At 45.7% G+C, this 18348-nt stretch overlaps 1 protein-coding gene across 1 annotated transcript; it reads right to left on the reverse strand.

Moving 5' to 3' along the window:
- Window positions 1–5434: 5434 nt before the first annotated feature.
- Window positions 5435–14337, reverse strand: PRSS16 (protease, serine, 16 (thymus)). The gene is made up of 12 exons (XM_008591842.1): window positions 14259–14337; window positions 14017–14183; window positions 12989–13088; window positions 12714–12843; window positions 10627–10750; window positions 10311–10388; window positions 10172–10219; window positions 9392–9688; window positions 8355–8496; window positions 6064–6243; window positions 5839–5984; window positions 5435–5719 (listed from the first exon to the last, which is right to left on the reverse strand). The coding sequence occupies exons 1-12, from the start codon at window positions 14326–14328 to the stop codon at window positions 5651–5653; spliced, it is 1551 nt and encodes a 516-aa protein (XP_008590064.1). The 5' UTR covers window positions 14329–14337; the 3' UTR covers window positions 5435–5650.
- Between the last annotated feature and the right edge of the window lie 4011 nt (window positions 14338–18348).

The following is an 18348-nucleotide window of genomic DNA, read 5'->3' on the forward strand; positions in this document are numbered from 1 at the left end:
TTACACAGACATTTCAATTTGTACATAATTCTTATGTACTGAAATTCTACAAAGCCACATATCATGATTTTTTTCCAAAAATTATTCCAGTGACTTTCCAGCTTCAAATTTGGAGGCAGATTTTCCTTAAGAGGATATCAAGTACCAGTATTTCCAGATGTCCACTAATTCACAATTTAATATCATATATACTACATACTCAAATTTTCAATCATTCATAACACATTAACAAAATTATTGGAAAAACTGGACTACCATGGCCAAAGATGTTACAGAGTGCACATAAGTCTGACAGGAAGAGCAATGATTAAGGTTTTCTTTAAGAAATAATTCTACTAAAAAACAACTTGGGAATAGAAGTAATTTGAAATATTCAGGACATTAAATGTACAACTATGACTCCAAATTGCCATTTAGTATGCTTTGTATCATAGGATATTATAACTATCCCTCCGCCCCCATGATCTATGGAATGTTAAGCTGACAGCCAAGACAGTCAAAGCCTCCCAAAATTCAGTATTCCACTATTTTCTTGTTTACCAAAAAATAAACAAGTGTTTCTAGAACTACTAAAAAAACATGCATTTACAAAACAGTTGATAAAAATAGTCCCTGGATTATACAAGAAAGGTGACAGGGACCACTGATAAGACATGATATGTGATATTAATCAGACTTGGCTTCTTTCTCTCCTGCTTCATCAGAGGCTGGAGTCTCCTTGTTTTTAGTTTCTCCATTTTCTGCAGGTAAATCTTCTTTAGTTCTTGGTTAGTCACTGCGGCCTGCTTTCCCTTTGCCTCCCCTTTCCCTTTTGTTTGCACTTTTTTGTCTGAAGATTTATCCTTTGCTGCTGCCCTTTTTGGCTTCGTTTCCACTTTTGCAGGAGCAGGTTTAGCTGACAACCTCGCTCATATCCTCTTGGGCTCTTCCTTCACTGCCCTTTTGGCTGAGCTGACCTTCCTCTTGGGCATTTTGGCAGCAGGGAGGGCACAGCTCTCTGACAGCCTTCGCGAAGCTGGGCTGCCTGGCTGCTGCTGCTCTTCCCACCGCCTGAGCTGCTGGGACCCCTGTGTTGTTTATTTTAAAACACTCTAGAACCTACCTTAAAAATGATTTTTCACATTCTAAGTGCTGCACCTCACTTACTCCAGGTACAGGCAGGATTTCTATTTAAAGTCTCTGGAAATAAGCCAAAGGTCTTGCAACATATTGAGAACCACTTACTGGGTCTTGGTAGGAACAGTGAAAGTCTATGGCATTTAAGCCAGGGGCTATGCCCATCCTCCCTCCCCCCAACAAGTTTTAGAAATCCCATACTAGACATCAAGGGTAGCCTGTGACAAGCTGTAGCTCTATTGCCCTTGTGAGCCTGACTCCTACTCCTTGGCAAGGCAGTTCCACTCCAAGAGGTCCAGAGTAGGCCATGAGAGCAGAGAGGACTGATGGCTCCATTTCCTCTTCCCCGAAGCTCTGTGTTGAAGAGGTTCTGCCCTAGCGGGCTTGGTAAGCCTTGAGGGCTGGCTGCTCTGGGCCCCTGCCTGAAGGGGCTGCCTTTATTTGGGAGGAGGGCATGGAAAAAATCCATGCCCAAGGGTACTGCTGAAAACACTAGAAATCAAAATGAAGGGTAACCAGGGAAGGCTGATATCTCACTGCTACATATTACTTATTAGATTTCATTTAGAAATCTACCAGAAATTTAACAGGGACATGTAGGAAAAAAGACAGTCAAAGAGGGCCCTACTAAGACTATACTCATCTCTGGCTGAATGCAGGGCTGACTTGTCAACTCCCTAAACTTTGAGAGCAGTCCACAAGCCACATGAGACCCATGGGAAAAAAGCTGACAGACTGAATATACAAAAAGACAATGGCTAGACTATATAAAAATAGAACTCTGCCCTACAACCTGCAGTAACCAATCCAGACAGCCAACTTACTATCTATAGTAACTAGTTCAAAAAATCAAACTACTATCTGTAGCAACAAATCCAGGAAGCCAAATAACCCCTGTACCAACTGGCTCCAAATGGCCAGGAGTTGTTTAATAACTCACAATTCCCTAATTTTTGACCTTGTTTCCAACTTAGGACCAACCAGAGAAAGCCAAATATGTACCCCAACCAATCACATAGGGAATGCCCCTCTTCTAATTATCCTGCCTACAGCTTCCCCATGCCAATAGTCTCCAATTAGGGCATACCTAAAGCCTTCTTTTTTCCACTATAAAGCTTTCCCACTCCTCTGCCTGCCTGTGAGTCTCTGCCAAACTCCCTTGGTGGCTGACAACCTTGGTAAAGCAAGGACTTGTTGTAATTTGGGTGGTATTATGTGTTGAATTGTGTCTCCCCTAAAAAGGTATATTGAAGTCCTAACCCCAGTACCTCAGACTGTGACCTTACTTAAAAATAGGGTCTTTACAGAGATAATCAAGTTAAAATGAGAGTCATAAGGCTGGACCCTAGTCCAATATAATTAGTGTCTTTATAAAAAGAGGAAATTTGGACACAAAGATTGACATGTGCAGAGGGAAGACAATGTGAAGATACATGGGGAGAAGTTGGCCGTGCACCTGGAATAATGCATCTATAAGCCAAGGAACACAAGGATCGCTGGCAAACACCAGAAGTTTAGAAGCAGCAAGGAAGGATTCTCCCCTAGAGCTCTCAGAAAGAGAATGGCCCTGCTGACACCTTGATTTCAAACTTCTAGTCTCCAGAACTGGGAGATAATAAATTTCTGTTGTTTTAAACAACTGAGTTTTTGGTACTTTTTAATTGCAACCCTAGGAAACTAGGTGGTCTTTGTTTATTTCCATAGGAAAGCATTAATGGCTCAGGGAGCTTAAACACAACCTCTGACCAATCACCGGCTGACCACTAAATTATGTTGACCCAGAAGAATTCCTGAAAAGCCAAGTTTAAGAATAAAAATAAACAAAAAAATGAGCAGTGACATCAGAGGTTACACTGTGGGGGAAACAGACTTTACCTAACTAGTCCAGGTGAATCTCTAAACAAATAGCAACAACAAGCAAACTCTAAGGGTGATGGGATAAGGTGGTAATCATAATCCAGATTTGCTAAAATATTGTTATGGTCTGAATGTTTCCCAAAATTCCTGTGTTGAAACTTAATCCCCATTGTGGTGGTATTAAAAGGGGCCTGTTCAGGATTGTCTCTGGAGAATGAATGAATGAATGAATGAATGAATGAATAAATAAATAAATAAATAAATAAATGAAAGGGCCTTTTGGGAAGTGATTAAGTCATGAGGGCTCTGCACTCATGAATGGATTAGTGCCTTTTAAAAGGACTAGAGGAAACTAGCATCAGTCCCTTTTTACTCTTCTGCTCTTCAGCAAGGTGAAGACACAGCACCCCTCCCTTTCATTCTTCCCCCTTCTACCATCTGAGGGTGCCTCAGTGAGACACCATCAGTGGAACAGGCCATCACCAAACCTGCCAACATCTTGATCTTGGACTTCCCAGCCTCCTGAACTGTGAGAAAAAAAATTCTATTATTTATAAATTGCCCAATCTGTGGTATTTTGTTATAGCAGCACAAATGGACTAAGACAAATACACTATCTAAAATATACGGTTTTCAATAAAAAAATTACCAGACCTATAAAGAAACAAGAAAATGTAACTCATACACAGTGGGGGAATGCATACAGTTGTTTCTCAGTATCCACAGGAGATTAGTTTCAGGAACTCCATGGATACTCAAATCCAAGGATGCTTACGTACCTTATATAAAATGGACTAGTATTTGTATATAACCTTTGCACATCCTTCCATATACTTTAAATCATCTCTAGATTACTTATAATACCTAATAGAATGTAAATACTATATAGTTGTTATACTATATTGGCTTTTCTATTTGTATTATCTTTTATTGTGGTATTATTAATTTTAATTTTAATTTTTTTAGAATATTTTTGATCTACAATTGATTGAATCTGTGGATGCAAAATCCATGGATATAGAGATACAACTGTCTGACAGAAACCTCAAAAACATTGTGATAAATGAAAGAAGCCAGATGCTAAAGACTGAATGTTGTATGATTTCATTTTTATAAAATATCCAGAAAGGGCAAATCTATACCAACAGAAAGAGATTAGTTTATGGATTGGAGGACTTAATATCGTTAAGATGTAAGTACTATCCGAAGTTATCTACAGATTCAATATAATTCCCATCACAATTCCAATGAACTTTTTTTTTTTTTTTTCCAGAAATGAAAAAGCTGATCCTCAAATTCATACGGAATTACAAGAGACTCAATAGCCAAAACAAGGTTAGACCTCAGCATGAGCAGCTGTGGTTAAAGAACAATAGAGGCTTAGGGTAGCCCCTGGTGAGCAGGGCCAAGGTTAGCCCTCAGATGAAAAAAAGAGTTAGTTCTCAGTGTTTGGAGTCAAGAAAGGCAGGAGACTTGCTCACAGGAGAATGAGCTTTATGGCTTCTCTGACCAGCCCTCCTTGTCCTGACTTGCTTCACTTCTCCTCTGCACATCCCAGCTGCCTAGAGACAGTCAGCCTCCCTGACTTACTACTTCCTGTTTCTGGTGGCTGCTGCTCAGATGGGTGAACCATGGCACTGTTGGCACAGCTAACACAGGCTATGGAGGCACCCTTTGGATTAGCCCTACCCCCAGGCCCTGGAGGATGGGGTCTTCATCAGGAAGGCTTGGCCAGAACCCTGAACCCCTAGGATTAGAAGCTGGAAGCACTAGGGAGTGACATTTAATTGTTGAAAGAGATGGTGAATGAAGGTTCTATAAAGAAGACTAAGAGAGAGAGAGAGAGAGAGAAGGACAAAGATTAACTCACAGGAAGAGAAACAGAGAGAAAGTGTGTCAGAGATAGAAACAGACAGAACCTCAGAAAGACAGAGACTGAGAACACAGCAAAGGAGAGACAGGGAAAGTCTGAAGAAAGGGAAACAGGCAGTGATAGAGAGTAAGAGAGGAAGTGACCAGGAGAAACACAGAGACAGAGCACGAAGGAGAGTCAGAAGCAGAGAGCAGTGGAGCTAGCCAAGGCAGAGCAGGCGACAGGGGAGAGTACAGACAAAGACTCTGACTGAGAGAGACAGAAAACTAAACAGAGAAACAGACCAAGCCTCAGAGAGAGACAGAAATGAAGATATTCAGAAAAACAGAAGAAGACTAAGAAAGACAAATAGTGACAGAGCCAAAAAAAAAAAAAAATAGAGACTGAGGGAGAAAGGTCCAGTGAGAGAAACAGTGAGGAACAGAGACAGGGTCAGGGTGTGAGGTCCAGAGAGAGAAACTTGTGGCAAAGCGCCCAGCCCAGGAGCTGGAGTGGCAGAATTTAAGCTAGATTCTGATTTGCATGGGGAGGGCACCAGCACAAAGAGCATTTCTTTGATATTCAACATTCAAAAATACAAGTACTCAATAAGAATAATCACCCACTTATATTCATATAACTCTATGTAACAGAACACTTTCAGTTGGGAGTGAGGATATTTGCAGACACAAGCCAGTTATATGCAGAACAGGTGCTGAATTCCTGGGAATTTCCCCCTTCAAAACAAGCTGCTTTCTTTCGTCTAGTGAATGAATATGTCCAGGACTGAGGTGGCCACGCAGGGAGTGGCCAAGGGTGTGGGACTCAGACCCCAACCCTAACCTGGCTCTCCTTTGCCAGCCTGAGCCAGGTCTGCAGCTGCTGGAAGATGTTCTGTGAAGAGGTGGGGAGAATTTTGAAAGTCAGGCCCCAGCACTAGTAGGAGGAATGAACATGCAAATAATCATGAAAATGAGAATGCAAATTACCCACACAGAGCCTTTTTCTCTTACCCGGCGCCCTAGGCGGAGGCTGGAGGAGTCTGAGGGCCTCTCAGGTGCCATGTCCAAGCAGTGAGAGGCGTTAGGGATTAGAAGGGCTGACTCTGAGGGTCCCAAGGCCTGTGTTACACTTAGCACATGCCAGGGGTCTGTGTCCCCTGGAAAGAAAGGAGAGGATGGTGTATTGAGCTGGGGCTAAGTGGGGACCCAGGAGTCAGGTTCTGATGGCATACTCACCATTAACAAATAGCACTTGAGTGGCCCCAGGGGTCTGGCCACCATAGTAGGAGTTTGTCTGGGCCACAGCCTGGGCTACGGATGAAGCTGAGAGCCCAAACACCTTCTCACATAGATCTAGTTGGGAGGGCAGTGCTGGGAGCTGGGAGAAAGGACATTTAGCATCCTCACAGGTGACATCTGTGGAAGGAGATACTTATAAGTGTAAGGAGTATAGCCACCCCCCACTCTCCTTTAATAATCATTTACAGAGCTCTCTCCAGTGATGCCCAAGACATTTCCAGCCCTCTCTTCAATGAGCTCACAGTCCTGTCACAGAGACCAACACATCCCCAGATAGTGACAGCTGGAGTGATCAGGACTGTGACGGAAAAAGGCCAGGAGGCAAGGATTCCAGAGGAAGCATGATAGGCTCAGGGACAGCATCCTGCAAGGGACAAAACCATACTGAATTAGTAGGAGTGAACCAAACACAGAGAGGAAAGAAAGCATAATAACTAGAGGAAATTGTATGTGCAAAGGTCTGGAGGTGAGAAGGAGCCTGGAGTGCTGGAAGTAAAAATTGGACCATGTCTCCCCTACTTAAAATGCCTAGTTCACTGTGCTTTCAGGATAAATCTAACTTTCTTAATTTGACATTAATTATCCTTCCTTCACCATTTACTGAGCGCCTGCCATGTGCTCAGATATGTGTTGGACAATATTGGGCACACAGTGGCAACCAAGACAGCCCCAGGTTTTGCTGTCACAGGACTGAGTCCAGAGGGAAAGACAGGCAATAAAAAAATGTATGATTACAGACTGTGGAAAGTGCTAAAGAGAAGAACACAGAGCTACTGATGTGGAGAGTGAGAAGGCTGACATCTTGAGGGATCACGGAAGGCTTCCTGAGGGGGTGCATCTTGTGTTGAGACTTGATAAATAAACCATGTGAAGAGGGGAAGATAAGTAAACCATGTGAAGAGGGGAAGATGAGTAATTCATGCAAAGTGAACACCATGTGCAAAGTTAGGAAGACTGGTGTATTAAGAGGGCCAAAATATGTAAAGCCTTGTGACAATAATAGCAAGCACTTATGGAATACTTACTGTCTACCTCCATTATTCTTAACATGTTACATATATACCTCCTTTAACCTTGAAATAACCCTATGAGAGAAATAGTTATTATTCCCATTTTATTGATGTGGAAACTGAGGCATGGTGAGAGAGGTTAGTCACTTGCTCAAGTTTGCCCAAGATCATAATAGGTAGGGAATGGAGCTGGAATGTGAACATTTTATTTTAGACCACTATCCTCACTTCCTCCAGAGGATGTGGAAAGGATTTTGAACTTAAGTTTGGGGTACAGTGGCCAAATTTAACAAATAATACAGGATACCTAGTTAAATTTGAATTTCAGGGGCTGGCCCATGGCTCACTTGGGAGAGTGTGGTGCTGATAACACCAAGGCTGTGGGTTCGGATCCCATATAGGGATGGCCGGTTCACTCAGTGGGTGAGCGTGGTGCTGACAACACCAAGCTAAAGGTTAAGATCCCCTTACCTTTAGAAAAAAAAAAATTGTATTTCAGATGAACAAAAGACCCATGTTTTTCAGCATATGTAATATTTGGGATACACTTACACTTAAAAAATTTTTGTTGTTTATCTGAAATTCAATTGAACTGGGCATCCTGTATTTTATCTGGCAACTGTACTCTGGGGTCACTGAGGAGCCATGGAAGGGTTTTGGGCAGAGGAGGGACAAAGTCATATTTAGAAAGATCTCTCTGTTTGCTGTGTACAAGCTGGATTGTATAGGTGAAGTGAAAGTCTAGAGACCAGGGAGGAGGCTGGGGCAGGGATCCAGGCGGGAGAGGATGAGGGCCTCTACCAGGACAGCAGAGATAGAAATAGAAAAGGGGCAGCGTGGACCGAAGAGTTCTACAGGGCAGGACTCAGTGATTAACAGGCTATCCAAATAATAGGAAGGAACCATCAAAAACCAAGACTCAGGTTTCTAGCTGGTGACTGGGGAGAAGGTGGGGCCATCCCCAGAATAGGGAAACATAAAAAGAGCAGGTTGAAGGGAAGATCACTCATGTTGAGGTCTGAGTGTGTGCATGAGGAGGCACATGAGGGCCAAGCATGTGCACAAACTAATATGGCTTGTCGACCCACTCCAGCCCAACAACTGCAGATTACCAAGGCCTGGGAGTCAGATTAGTTGTCATATGGAAATGAAAATGAGTCCAGACCACCATAGCACAGAATGTTTGTTTGGGGGGTAAGGGTTAGGCCAGTCACTCACAGAAGCCGAACTCAGTACATGTCTGGTACAACCACTGCCGGTCACCCACACTGGACACTTGGGGTTCTGTGGCCCTCAGCTGTGCCACTGTCTCTGCTCGGGAAAAGCTTAAACACCTCTGGCCCAGGCTGTGCATGATAATCTAGGGGACAATATACATACATACACACATAAATTCCTCCTCTTCCCTCGGTATGCCAGGACCCAAAGGACTACGTCCCCGCAGGTCAAAAATCAGAAATAGAAGGGTGAGTTTCTGAGTTCTTCTGGAAGTCAGTGGTCAGAGGGAGCATATGCCTCGGTCCCATACATTAGAGATCAAGGCACCAGATGCCTGGGACCTGATTATATGTAAGAGACCTTGGGCAAGTGATAATCTCTTGGACCTCAGTTTCCTCTTCTGTTAGTGAGGATAATGATAGTACCTATCTTCTGAGAATTCAATGAAATAATATATGTGAAACACTTCGTACAGCACTTAGTCCAGACAGTGCTGGAAAAGTGACATTGTAATTGAGGATTCAGAGGCTGGGACCCAGGACTCTAAACTCCGTCCCCAGGGCTCCATTTTTTCACTCATTCTGTAAATACTAACTGAGCACTTGCTATGTGCCAGGCACTGTTGCAAGCCTAAAAAAGGACAGAATAAGATAGGCAAAACAGATAAAAATCACAGTCTCTAACATTTGCATACTGCGTGCCAGGCTCCAAGCTGATTGTGCCTCATGTCCCACCTCATTTCACCTTGCACTTGCTATGTGCCAGGCACTGTTGCAAGCCTAAAAAAGGACAGAATAAGATAGGCAAAATAGATAAAAATCACAGTCTCTAACATTTGCATACTGCGTGCCAGGCTCCAAGCTGATTGTGCCTCATGTCCCCCCTTCGCTCTTGTGAGGTGCCATCCCCATTTTACAGATGAGGAAACTAAGGTTCAGAGAGGGTGCTTGCTTAGCCAAGGTCACACAGCGGGAGGTGGAGCAGGAACCCTTCTCTGCTAGCTCCTCCCGGCCTCGCAGGGGTAGGGGGTTGCTCACCTGCACCGCCCGACGAAGCCCGCGGTAGGGTGTGGGGTGGCTGCGGTTGCCCCCGCCCCCGCCCCCGAGGAGGAGTCCGCAGAGTTGTCGCACGCTGAGCGGCGTTCCCGCCTGCCCGTCGTACTGCACGGCACCTCCCACCAGTGCCTGCAGCGCCCCGAGCAGCTCCGCCTGGTCTTCCTCGAGGCCCAGGGACCCGCACGCGCCCAGCTCCGCTTGCAGCGCTGCCTGAGCCGCCCCGCCCGCGCGCAGCCGCCGTTCCACCTCCTCGAAGGCTGCGGACACCGCCTCCCGGCACTGCGGCGACAGAGAGACGGCGTCGGCGAAGCTTGGGCTGAGCCTCCGCTTTTCCTTCCCAGGACCGGCGCTCTCCTTGGGTTTTCCGCTTTTCTACAGCCGAACTCTTCACCCCTCGGAAGCTGCGGAAACCAGCTCTTGCCGAGCTCCCGCCTCTTCTGGCTCCTCCTCCGAGTCGTCCCTCCAGGCACCGCCCTCTTTCATGGCCCCGCCCCACATTGAGCCTCACCCTCCCATAGGGATCTTTTCTCCCTGGGCCCCTTCTCAGCCCAGCCCCCTGGGGGGGGGGGTGCCCCGCTTTGTGTAGCCCCGCCCATCCTCGGTTCCCGCCTTCTTCCAGAATTCGCCGCCTTTTCGGAGCTCAGACCTCCCACAGACCCGCCGCCTTGCAGGCTTCGCCCTTCTATGGCCCGGGCTCCCAGGGTCTTCTCCCTCTCCCATCCCCCTCAGACTATGCCCCGTCTCCCACCTCCCACCTCCTACCTCCAGGGACCCGCCAATCGCCGTGCTCATTAGGCTTCTGGACACCACCTGTGGTCGCACCCGAGCGAAGGTATCAGGGAGATGTCAGGGGACTCCGCCCACTGAGACCCTTCTCCCCCGCTCTCCCCGCCATGCTTACGTCGTTATACTCGGAGAAATCCAGCACGGCCCGCACCGGGGCGGAGGAGGCGACAGAAGCGAAAATGAGATGGGGGAACTGTGGAAGGAGAAGGAGTCAGCTTGGGGGCCGAGAGACTGGGATCCCGTATTTCCCCGCCCCTGTGTCACTCACTCGCTGTGTGATCTCCGGCTCTTGTGAAGACGGGTTTAAAGCTCTTGGGATGGGGGTGGGGTGGAGGGGAGAAGCGTAGTGGGAGGATATTCCTATTACCTGATACTGGGACCCGGGAGTCCTAGTTCCCTCCCTCCAGCCCACCCGGAGCAGTCCCGGACACCTTAAGCCGGGCCCAGGCAGCCAAGGAGCCGGCATAGGAGCCTCCGAAGCAGATCCAGGGGCTGGAGGAGGAGACGTTGAAGAGACGGGAGAGTGCCAGGCGGGCGGAGACCACGTCAGCCAGCCTGGGGTCAGAAGGGAGGCTCAGTCGGTCCCCATCGCTGGGAATCCCTGAAGACTTCCCCACTAAACAGGTGGGGACACCGCGACCCAGAGATATGAATGGGAGAGTCTGGCCAGAAGCCAGGGCTCTTTTTTCATGATGTATTTTTGAGGGCTTTCCATTGCCACACACGTTTCCAAAAGCACTTGTGCCTAGTCCAAGGGAGACCCTGTCCTCACCCTCTGGAAAGCCTCCACCCTCCTTCCCTTCCTGTTTTAGGTAAGAGAGAAAAATTTCCAAAGTAATTTAGATGAAAACCTGACAAACAGGGAGATGTTGGGAGCAGTCAAGAAGAGCTACTCAGAGGAGGCAGAGGGGTCCTACGCCGGATGGGTTAGAAGGTATGGGAGAGAGAAGAAAGACAAAGTTAAGTGGAGAGAGATGTTGGGATATGCCTAACATCCTCTTTCCCCTGTGGAGGGCTTTCTCTTAGCCAACCTTTCTGAAGTGGTTGGCAGTTAGTGTCATCCTACTGCAGTTACAATCTGTTTTAGCTTGTAGAAAAGATTGAGATACAGAGAAAGACAGAGACATAGGGACAAAGAGACACAGATGTAGACACAGAGACAGGGAGACAAGAATAAGACAGACACAGGCAAAGAAACTGATACAGACAGAGACAGACATCAAGTAGGAGAGGGAGACATAATTCCTGTGGAGAACAAAAAAGCAGGTGAAAGAAGCAATAAAGCAGGTGAAATAAAGTTGGAGAAATGAAATGGTGGTGGTTGTGAATAGTAGTGAGTGCAGTGACGGAGGTGAGGGGGGGAACCATACAAATATCTTGAGGAAGACCACTCCTTGCAGAGGGAAGAGTTCAAAGGCTTAAGGCAGGAATGTGCCTATAAGTCTGGAGGACAGCAAGGATCTCTGTAGCTGGAGCCCAGTGAGTGTGAGAGAGTGGAGGTCAGGATTAACAGGCGGGGCCAGAGCCCACCGGACCTCAAGGCCACTAAAAAGTCTTTGACTTTACTCTGAACAATATGGGAGACATGAAGGATTTGAGCTGGGGAAGGTCATGATCTGGTTTACACTCTAACAGGATCATTCTGGTTTCCACATGGAAGTCAAGGACAGAAACAGGGAGACTGGTGAGGATGCTGTGGCTATAATCCAGGTAAGAAATGTTAGTGGTCTGAATTATTTATGAAGAATAAGTTCTGGTAGTCTCTTGTACAGTATGGTGACTATGGCTAATAGTTAAGTTTTGCATATTACATGATAGCCAGAAGAGAGTCTTTTGAATGTTCTTGTCACAAAGAAATGATAAATGCATGAGGTGATAGGTACACTAACTACCCTGCCCTGATCATTATACAACATATATATGTATCAAAACATCAAATTGGGGCCGGCCCGGTGGCACAGTGCTACAGTGCGCCGCTTGGGAAGCGCGGTGGCACTCCCGCCGAGGGTTCAGATCCCACATACAGACCGGTTCCTGCTCACTGGTTGAGCGAGGTGTGGGAGCAACACCGAGGGTTGCGATCCCGTTGCCGGACACGAAAAAAGACAAAAAGGGAAAAAAAAAAAAAACCCACATCAAATTGTACCCCATTAATATTACAATCACAATGTGTCAATTAAAATAATTAAATTAAAGAAAAAAAGAAAAAGAAATGCCCATGGTTTGGACCAGTAGGCCACAGTCAGATGGAAGCCTACTTCAGACAGTGAGACAGAGAGAAACAAGAATATAGGCTAAGAGAAAGATAGAAATAGGGAGGATAAGACACAGAGATAGAGAAAGAAAGAATAAGACACTATGAAAGAGAAGAAAACAGAGGGAACCAGAGACTCAGAGATTGACTTTGGGCAGTGGAGGAGAGAGACACAGATGCAGAGATGCCAAGACACAGACATTCCCAGTTGTGACCCCAAACACTTTCCCTGTGACCCCAAACACTTTCCCTATCCCCACTCACGCATGGCGGCTGGACAAGAAGCGGAGCTGGGCCATGTCCAGGCCCCCAGCAGGTATACTTAGGCCATAAAATCTGTGTTCCAGGCTTATCACCAGGGCCCCCCAGGCTGGGGCCAGAGTTGCAGGGTGTCCTGTGAAGAGCGCATAGTGGGGGGAGAATGCCAGCTGGGTGTAAGTTCTTGCATTCCTCAGGTCTCCTAGCATTGCAGTATGCAGCTCCCCTTCCTGGTCCCCACCAGCTTCCCAGCCATGTTTTTCCCCATCCTTGTCTCTTACCTCTCATCACTGAGCCAGGCCCAACGCTGCCCTCACCCCCCAGATGCAGGAATACAGGTCCATCCTGGCCAGCCCAATGTTGGTCATTCACCCAGTAACGCTAAGAGGTAGGATGGGGAAGAAGAAGTGGTGCTATGAGACTCCTGACTTATTCCCTACTCCCCGTTTGTTCCAGTCTCCTGGCCAGCCCAATGTTGGTCATTCACCCAGTAACGCTAAGAGGTAGGATGGGGAAGAAGAAATGGTGCTATGAGACTCCTGACTTATTCCCTACTCCCCGTTTGTTCCAGTCTCTCTCTCTCATTGATCTTTCCTTACATACTGAGTACTATGTGAGATGGGCTGTTTACTTATGTTTTCACTTTTCTCCTGTTTACCTCCTCGTCTAGAATACAGGATCTACAAAAGCGAATATTTTTATTGGCTTTTTCACTCATATCCCCAGGACTGAGGGAATGAGTGGCTGGCACATAGTAGGCATTTGCTATGTCTTGAAATAATAATTGTAGAGTAAGTAATGAATGTGATGGATTTAGGAATAAGGCCCAAGTGGATGACTTTGGAGACTGTGTTTAGAGGAGGCACTAAAATGGTGATTTTTTTTCATTCATTGAAGAGATATTTTTGTGTGCCTGTTGTGATCCAGGTCTGATGGTTCAGATTTCTGCTACATATTGAGACCTGGTGGTGAGTTTCGTGTCCAATCTGAAGGACAAGGAAAATGGGGCACTGAGGGGCAGTGAAAGAGTAAGAGTGAATGACAGAGAGAAGGAAAGACGAATGACTGAAGGATGAGCCCCGAGGGACAAAAAAAGTAGGACACAGGAAAGAGAGGGGAGACTCAGGGCAAATATAAGAAACAAAGGGACCGGACTAAAGGGCCGTAAGGGGATTCTGATAGCAGGCATATCATGAAACTCAGGGGCAAGAGGGTGAGGAGACTGAGGTATAGAGAAAGGGAAAACAAGTGCAGACTGAGGGACAGAGTAGAGAAGCTGAAGAGAGGGCAGGGTAGGCAGTGGACTCACCTGCAGGAAGGATTGTCTGTTGGATGCATTGAAGGGGTCCAGCGGCTGCACCAGCCACCCTACTTTTGGGAGGGTCACAGCACCCAAGCCCATGTCCAGGTCCAATCCCAGGCCAGAGCTCTCCTGAAACCACTGGATGTGCTCACTCAGGCGCCTAAGAAGAGAGGCTTTGGGACATGGAGGGGAGGGAGTCAGGCTGGGCACCCTTAGGATCCCCTGCTTGACCCTCTGCCCCTTCTTACATGGAGCTGAGATTCCCCAGAGGGAAACCAGGAGCACAGGTCCCAGCCACAAGGCAGGCCTGGTGGCCATGCTGTCCAGTGCTCTGCGCGAGGGCTCCACAGGCTCTGTTGTCTCCCCTCTCACTGAGGACCTTTCCTGTCTGCAGGGGCTGGGCTTTAAATTCATCAGCTCTCACCAGGAGCTCAGGTTTCTTTTCAGACGCTTCTCCTGGCAGGTCAAGCATCTGTAGAAACCATTAAAGCGGCGCAGGGACGCCAAATCTGTGTAGAGACCTGCTGTTGTGGTGCCTGAATACCCAGTTTCTCTTCTCTCTGCCCCTTATTTCCCTCTCTCTCAGCCCCTCCATTTCCCTCACTGCCTCAGTCTCTGCCCCTCTCCACCTCACTACCTCCTCTTGAACCCTCAGTTGTCCACTTACTCTGTCTTCTCTTTCTGACCCTTGGCATTTATGCAGTCCCCTTAGTTGTCCCAACACTCAGTCTCTCCCTCTCTCAGTTCCTCAGTCCTCCATCTCTTTTTCAACCTTCTCCTCTGTGCTCCAGTCTCTCTCTGTCCCCTGATCCCACCTTGCCTATTTTCCAGTCTCCCTCTCTCTCTGCTCCTCATCACCCACCCCCAAACCCCTCTGACCCACAATCTCACCACTCTCCTTAGACTCCTTTGGTTCTTTGACCATACCAGGCTTGCTCCTGCCTCAGGATTATCACCCTTGTTCCGACCCTGTGGCTTGCTATGTCTCCATCAATCCATGTGGCTTGCTCCCTGGCCTTAATCATGTCTTTATTCAAATGTCACCTGTTCAGAAAGGTCTTTCATGGTCATCTTTTTAGAAATTGCCGAACCTGTGGCTCTCCTCTATTCCTTTTCTTGCTTTATTTTTTTCATAGCACTTTTCACTATGAGAAATATTATGTGTATTTTTTTATTTATGTGGTTCATTGTCTCTCTGACTAGAAAGTAAGCTCCATGTGGGTAAGAGTTCTCATCTCTTGGTCTGTTGCTAAGTTCTTACTTTCTAGAACAATTCACATAGTGGGCAATTAATAAGTATGTGGTTCATTGTCTCTCTGACTAGAAAGTAAGCTCCATGTGGGTAAGAGTTCTCATCTCTTTGTCTGTTGCTAAGTTCTTACTTTCTAGAACAATTCACATAGTGGGCAATTAATAAGTCTTTGTTAAGTGAATAATCCACCAACTAATGTTGCTGGTTCTCCTTTTAAAATATATCTATAATCTGATGACTTCTCACCACCTGCAGTAATACCACTCTGACGTGGAATATCACAGAAGCCTCTTAGCTGTTCTCCCCATTTCTGTCACATGATTTTATTCTGTGCTCAGCAGACAGAGAGATCCTATTAATGATAAATCTGATCATTCACTCCCTGGTTCAAAACACTCCCCTGGCTTCCTCATCTTATGTGAAGTAAAATCTAAAGTTTTTAAAATGATCTTCCAGGGCCGGCCCGGTGGCACACTCGGTAGAGTGTGGGGCTTGGGAGTGCAGTGGCACTCCCGCCGAGGGTTCGGATCCCATATGGAGACCGGTCCGCTCACTGGTTGAGCGCGGTGCGGGCGCGACACTGAGGGTTGCTATCCTGTTACCGGTCACGAAAAAAGACAAAAAGGAAAAAAAAAAAAGCGGGCGCGACACTGAGGGTTGCGATCCTGTTACCGGTCACGAAAAAAGACAAAAAGGAAAATAAATAAATAAATAAATAAATAAAATGATCTTCCAAACTTCATATAATCTGGCCCCCTGTTAACTTTATGATTTCATCTCCTTCCTCTTGTTCCTGGGCTTACTGCTCTAGCCACATTGGGTTACTTCATATTTCACAAGCATATCAGCCATTCTCCTTCCTTAGAATCTTTGCTCTCATTGGGATGCTTTTTTCCTGAAATATCTGCAAGCTTTATTTTATCACTCTCTGTAGTTCTCTGTTTGTATTTCACCTTATCAGATAGAATTTACCTCACTACCCATATAAAGTAGCACAACCCCGACACTCTCTGTCTCCTGATCCTACTGTTGTCACTCTGATTGTGATCAGATGTTATTGCATATTTCTCCCAAACCATTCCCCAGGGCCATGGGAAGGAATTTTGTCTGTTTTGTTTACTGGTACACCCATAACACCCACATCACTTCAAGGCACTTGGTAGGTGCTCGATAAATATGTAATGAATAAAAGGCTATGTGGATTAATTAATTCATCAATTAATTTTCTGATCAGGAAAGAATTCCCTAAGAATGTGATATAGAGTTGAGGCAGAAATGATGAACTGAAGGGGGAGGGCAGAGCATTAGGTAATCTGGGGTAAGAAGATTCCTGGCGCAAGCAATAGTGTGAAAACTCTGACTCATGAACCTCTGTGGCACCTACAAGGAATATGGACAGTCAGTGGGGCTGGAGGAGAGCAAACGAAGAAACTTGAATTAGATGAGAAGAGAAAAGTCAGCAGAGACTCAACTCTGCTAGTAAGCCATGGGAAGAGCTTTGGCTTTTACTTAAAGCTTGGGGCTGACTGGTTAGTTGACTCAGTAGAGTGTGGTGCTGATAATACCACAAGGTCCAGGGCCCAGTCTCTGTACTGGCCAGCTGCCAAAAAATAAAAACAAAGCTTGATATTTTGCCATGGAAGTTTCTTTCAAAAATATTAATATATTAGTACTTTTTTTTTGTAAATATCAATTTACTTGTTTTAATTGCTAGGCTGGAAGGACAGTGATCTTTGCCCCAACTCAGTAATAAGATGACAAAATAGCCCAACTAAAAAAGGGCAAAGGATTTGAATAGACATTTCACCCAAGAAGATAAACCAATGGCCAATAAGCACATGAAAAGATGCTCAACATTATTAGTTTTTACTGAAATGCAAATAAAAACTATGAGACTCCTCTTCATACAACATTTTACTGGTCTATTAATCAGTTGATGGACATTTGGGTTATTTCCACATTTTGCTATTATGAATAATGTTGTTATGAATATTTCTGTACAAGTCTTTGTATAGAGATGTTTTCATTTCTCCTGGGTAGATATCTAGATGTGGAATTGCTGGATTGTATATTAAAATTATATTTAACTTTTAAAGAGATTGTGGAACTGTTTTCCAAAGTGGCTGTACCATTTGTACTTCTCAGACTCCAGAAACCTGAAGGAAACAGGTAGAAAGGCTCCAACTCCAAACCTGGACATGCCAGAAAAGTGAGAACTGAGAGACACCAGGAAAAATCATTGAATGGAGAGTCAGAGGTGCCCAAAATGGTCCTTCAGGCAAGAGACTGGAACTTTCCTTGTGGGCAGTGCCTACTGCTATAGCTCACCCTCTCAGACTTCTATATAGTCATAATGTCCTTTAGAAGTCAATGTCCTTTAGAAGGGGTAGAAATTTTCTTGGATTCCCCAGTCAGAATTTGCAGGTTTGAAAAATTGACAATGTCCTCTGTCAAGTCTGTGAGTAAGATTAAAAACCAAAGTTTGTTTGCTTGAATTGAAAATTGCTCATTCTTTTTATTAAGGCAGGGGTGGAAGGCAGAAAGGAACTTCTTTCACTGTCCAAGACCATCTACAAGAAGAATATTGATGGAGTTAATATTTTCAAAATAAGGGAAATACAATCCTGTGGAATGAGTGCGTGGCTCAGTTGAGCTAGAGTGTGGTCCTAACACCAACAAAGTTGCAGGTTTGCTTCCAGTGCCTGCACCTTCTCTATGGTTTCTGTTCCTCCAAACTGTTCTTAGTGGAAGTCGTCTCAATCTTACCTGTTAAAGGAGGGAATAAATTACGATGCTCTAGGAACCTTTCAGTCCATTCCTTAGACTGTTTTTCCTCTTTTACCAGTTCATAGTCCAACGGATTTGTGACCATCCAAGGGCAGGGTGAGTAGTGTTCACTTATTTAAATTCCCAGTGCTCCATCCAGTGTACGTTGGTGAACTTCAATCAACTGTCATAGACTATTCACAAAACCCACCTGCAAATTAAAGTCTCCTTTTGTATGTGTACATTTCCACGAGACCTTGAAATAGCCTCCCAGCTCAATGGAAAGAGGCCCCACACAGACCAGGTATTCTGACACAGAC

The sequence above is a fragment of the Galeopterus variegatus genome, unplaced genomic scaffold (assembly GCF_000696425.1).
Source record: "Galeopterus variegatus unplaced genomic scaffold, G_variegatus-3.0.2 Scaffold7339, whole genome shotgun sequence".
In the NCBI taxonomy this organism is placed as follows: Eukaryota; Metazoa; Chordata; class Mammalia; order Dermoptera; family Cynocephalidae; genus Galeopterus; species Galeopterus variegatus.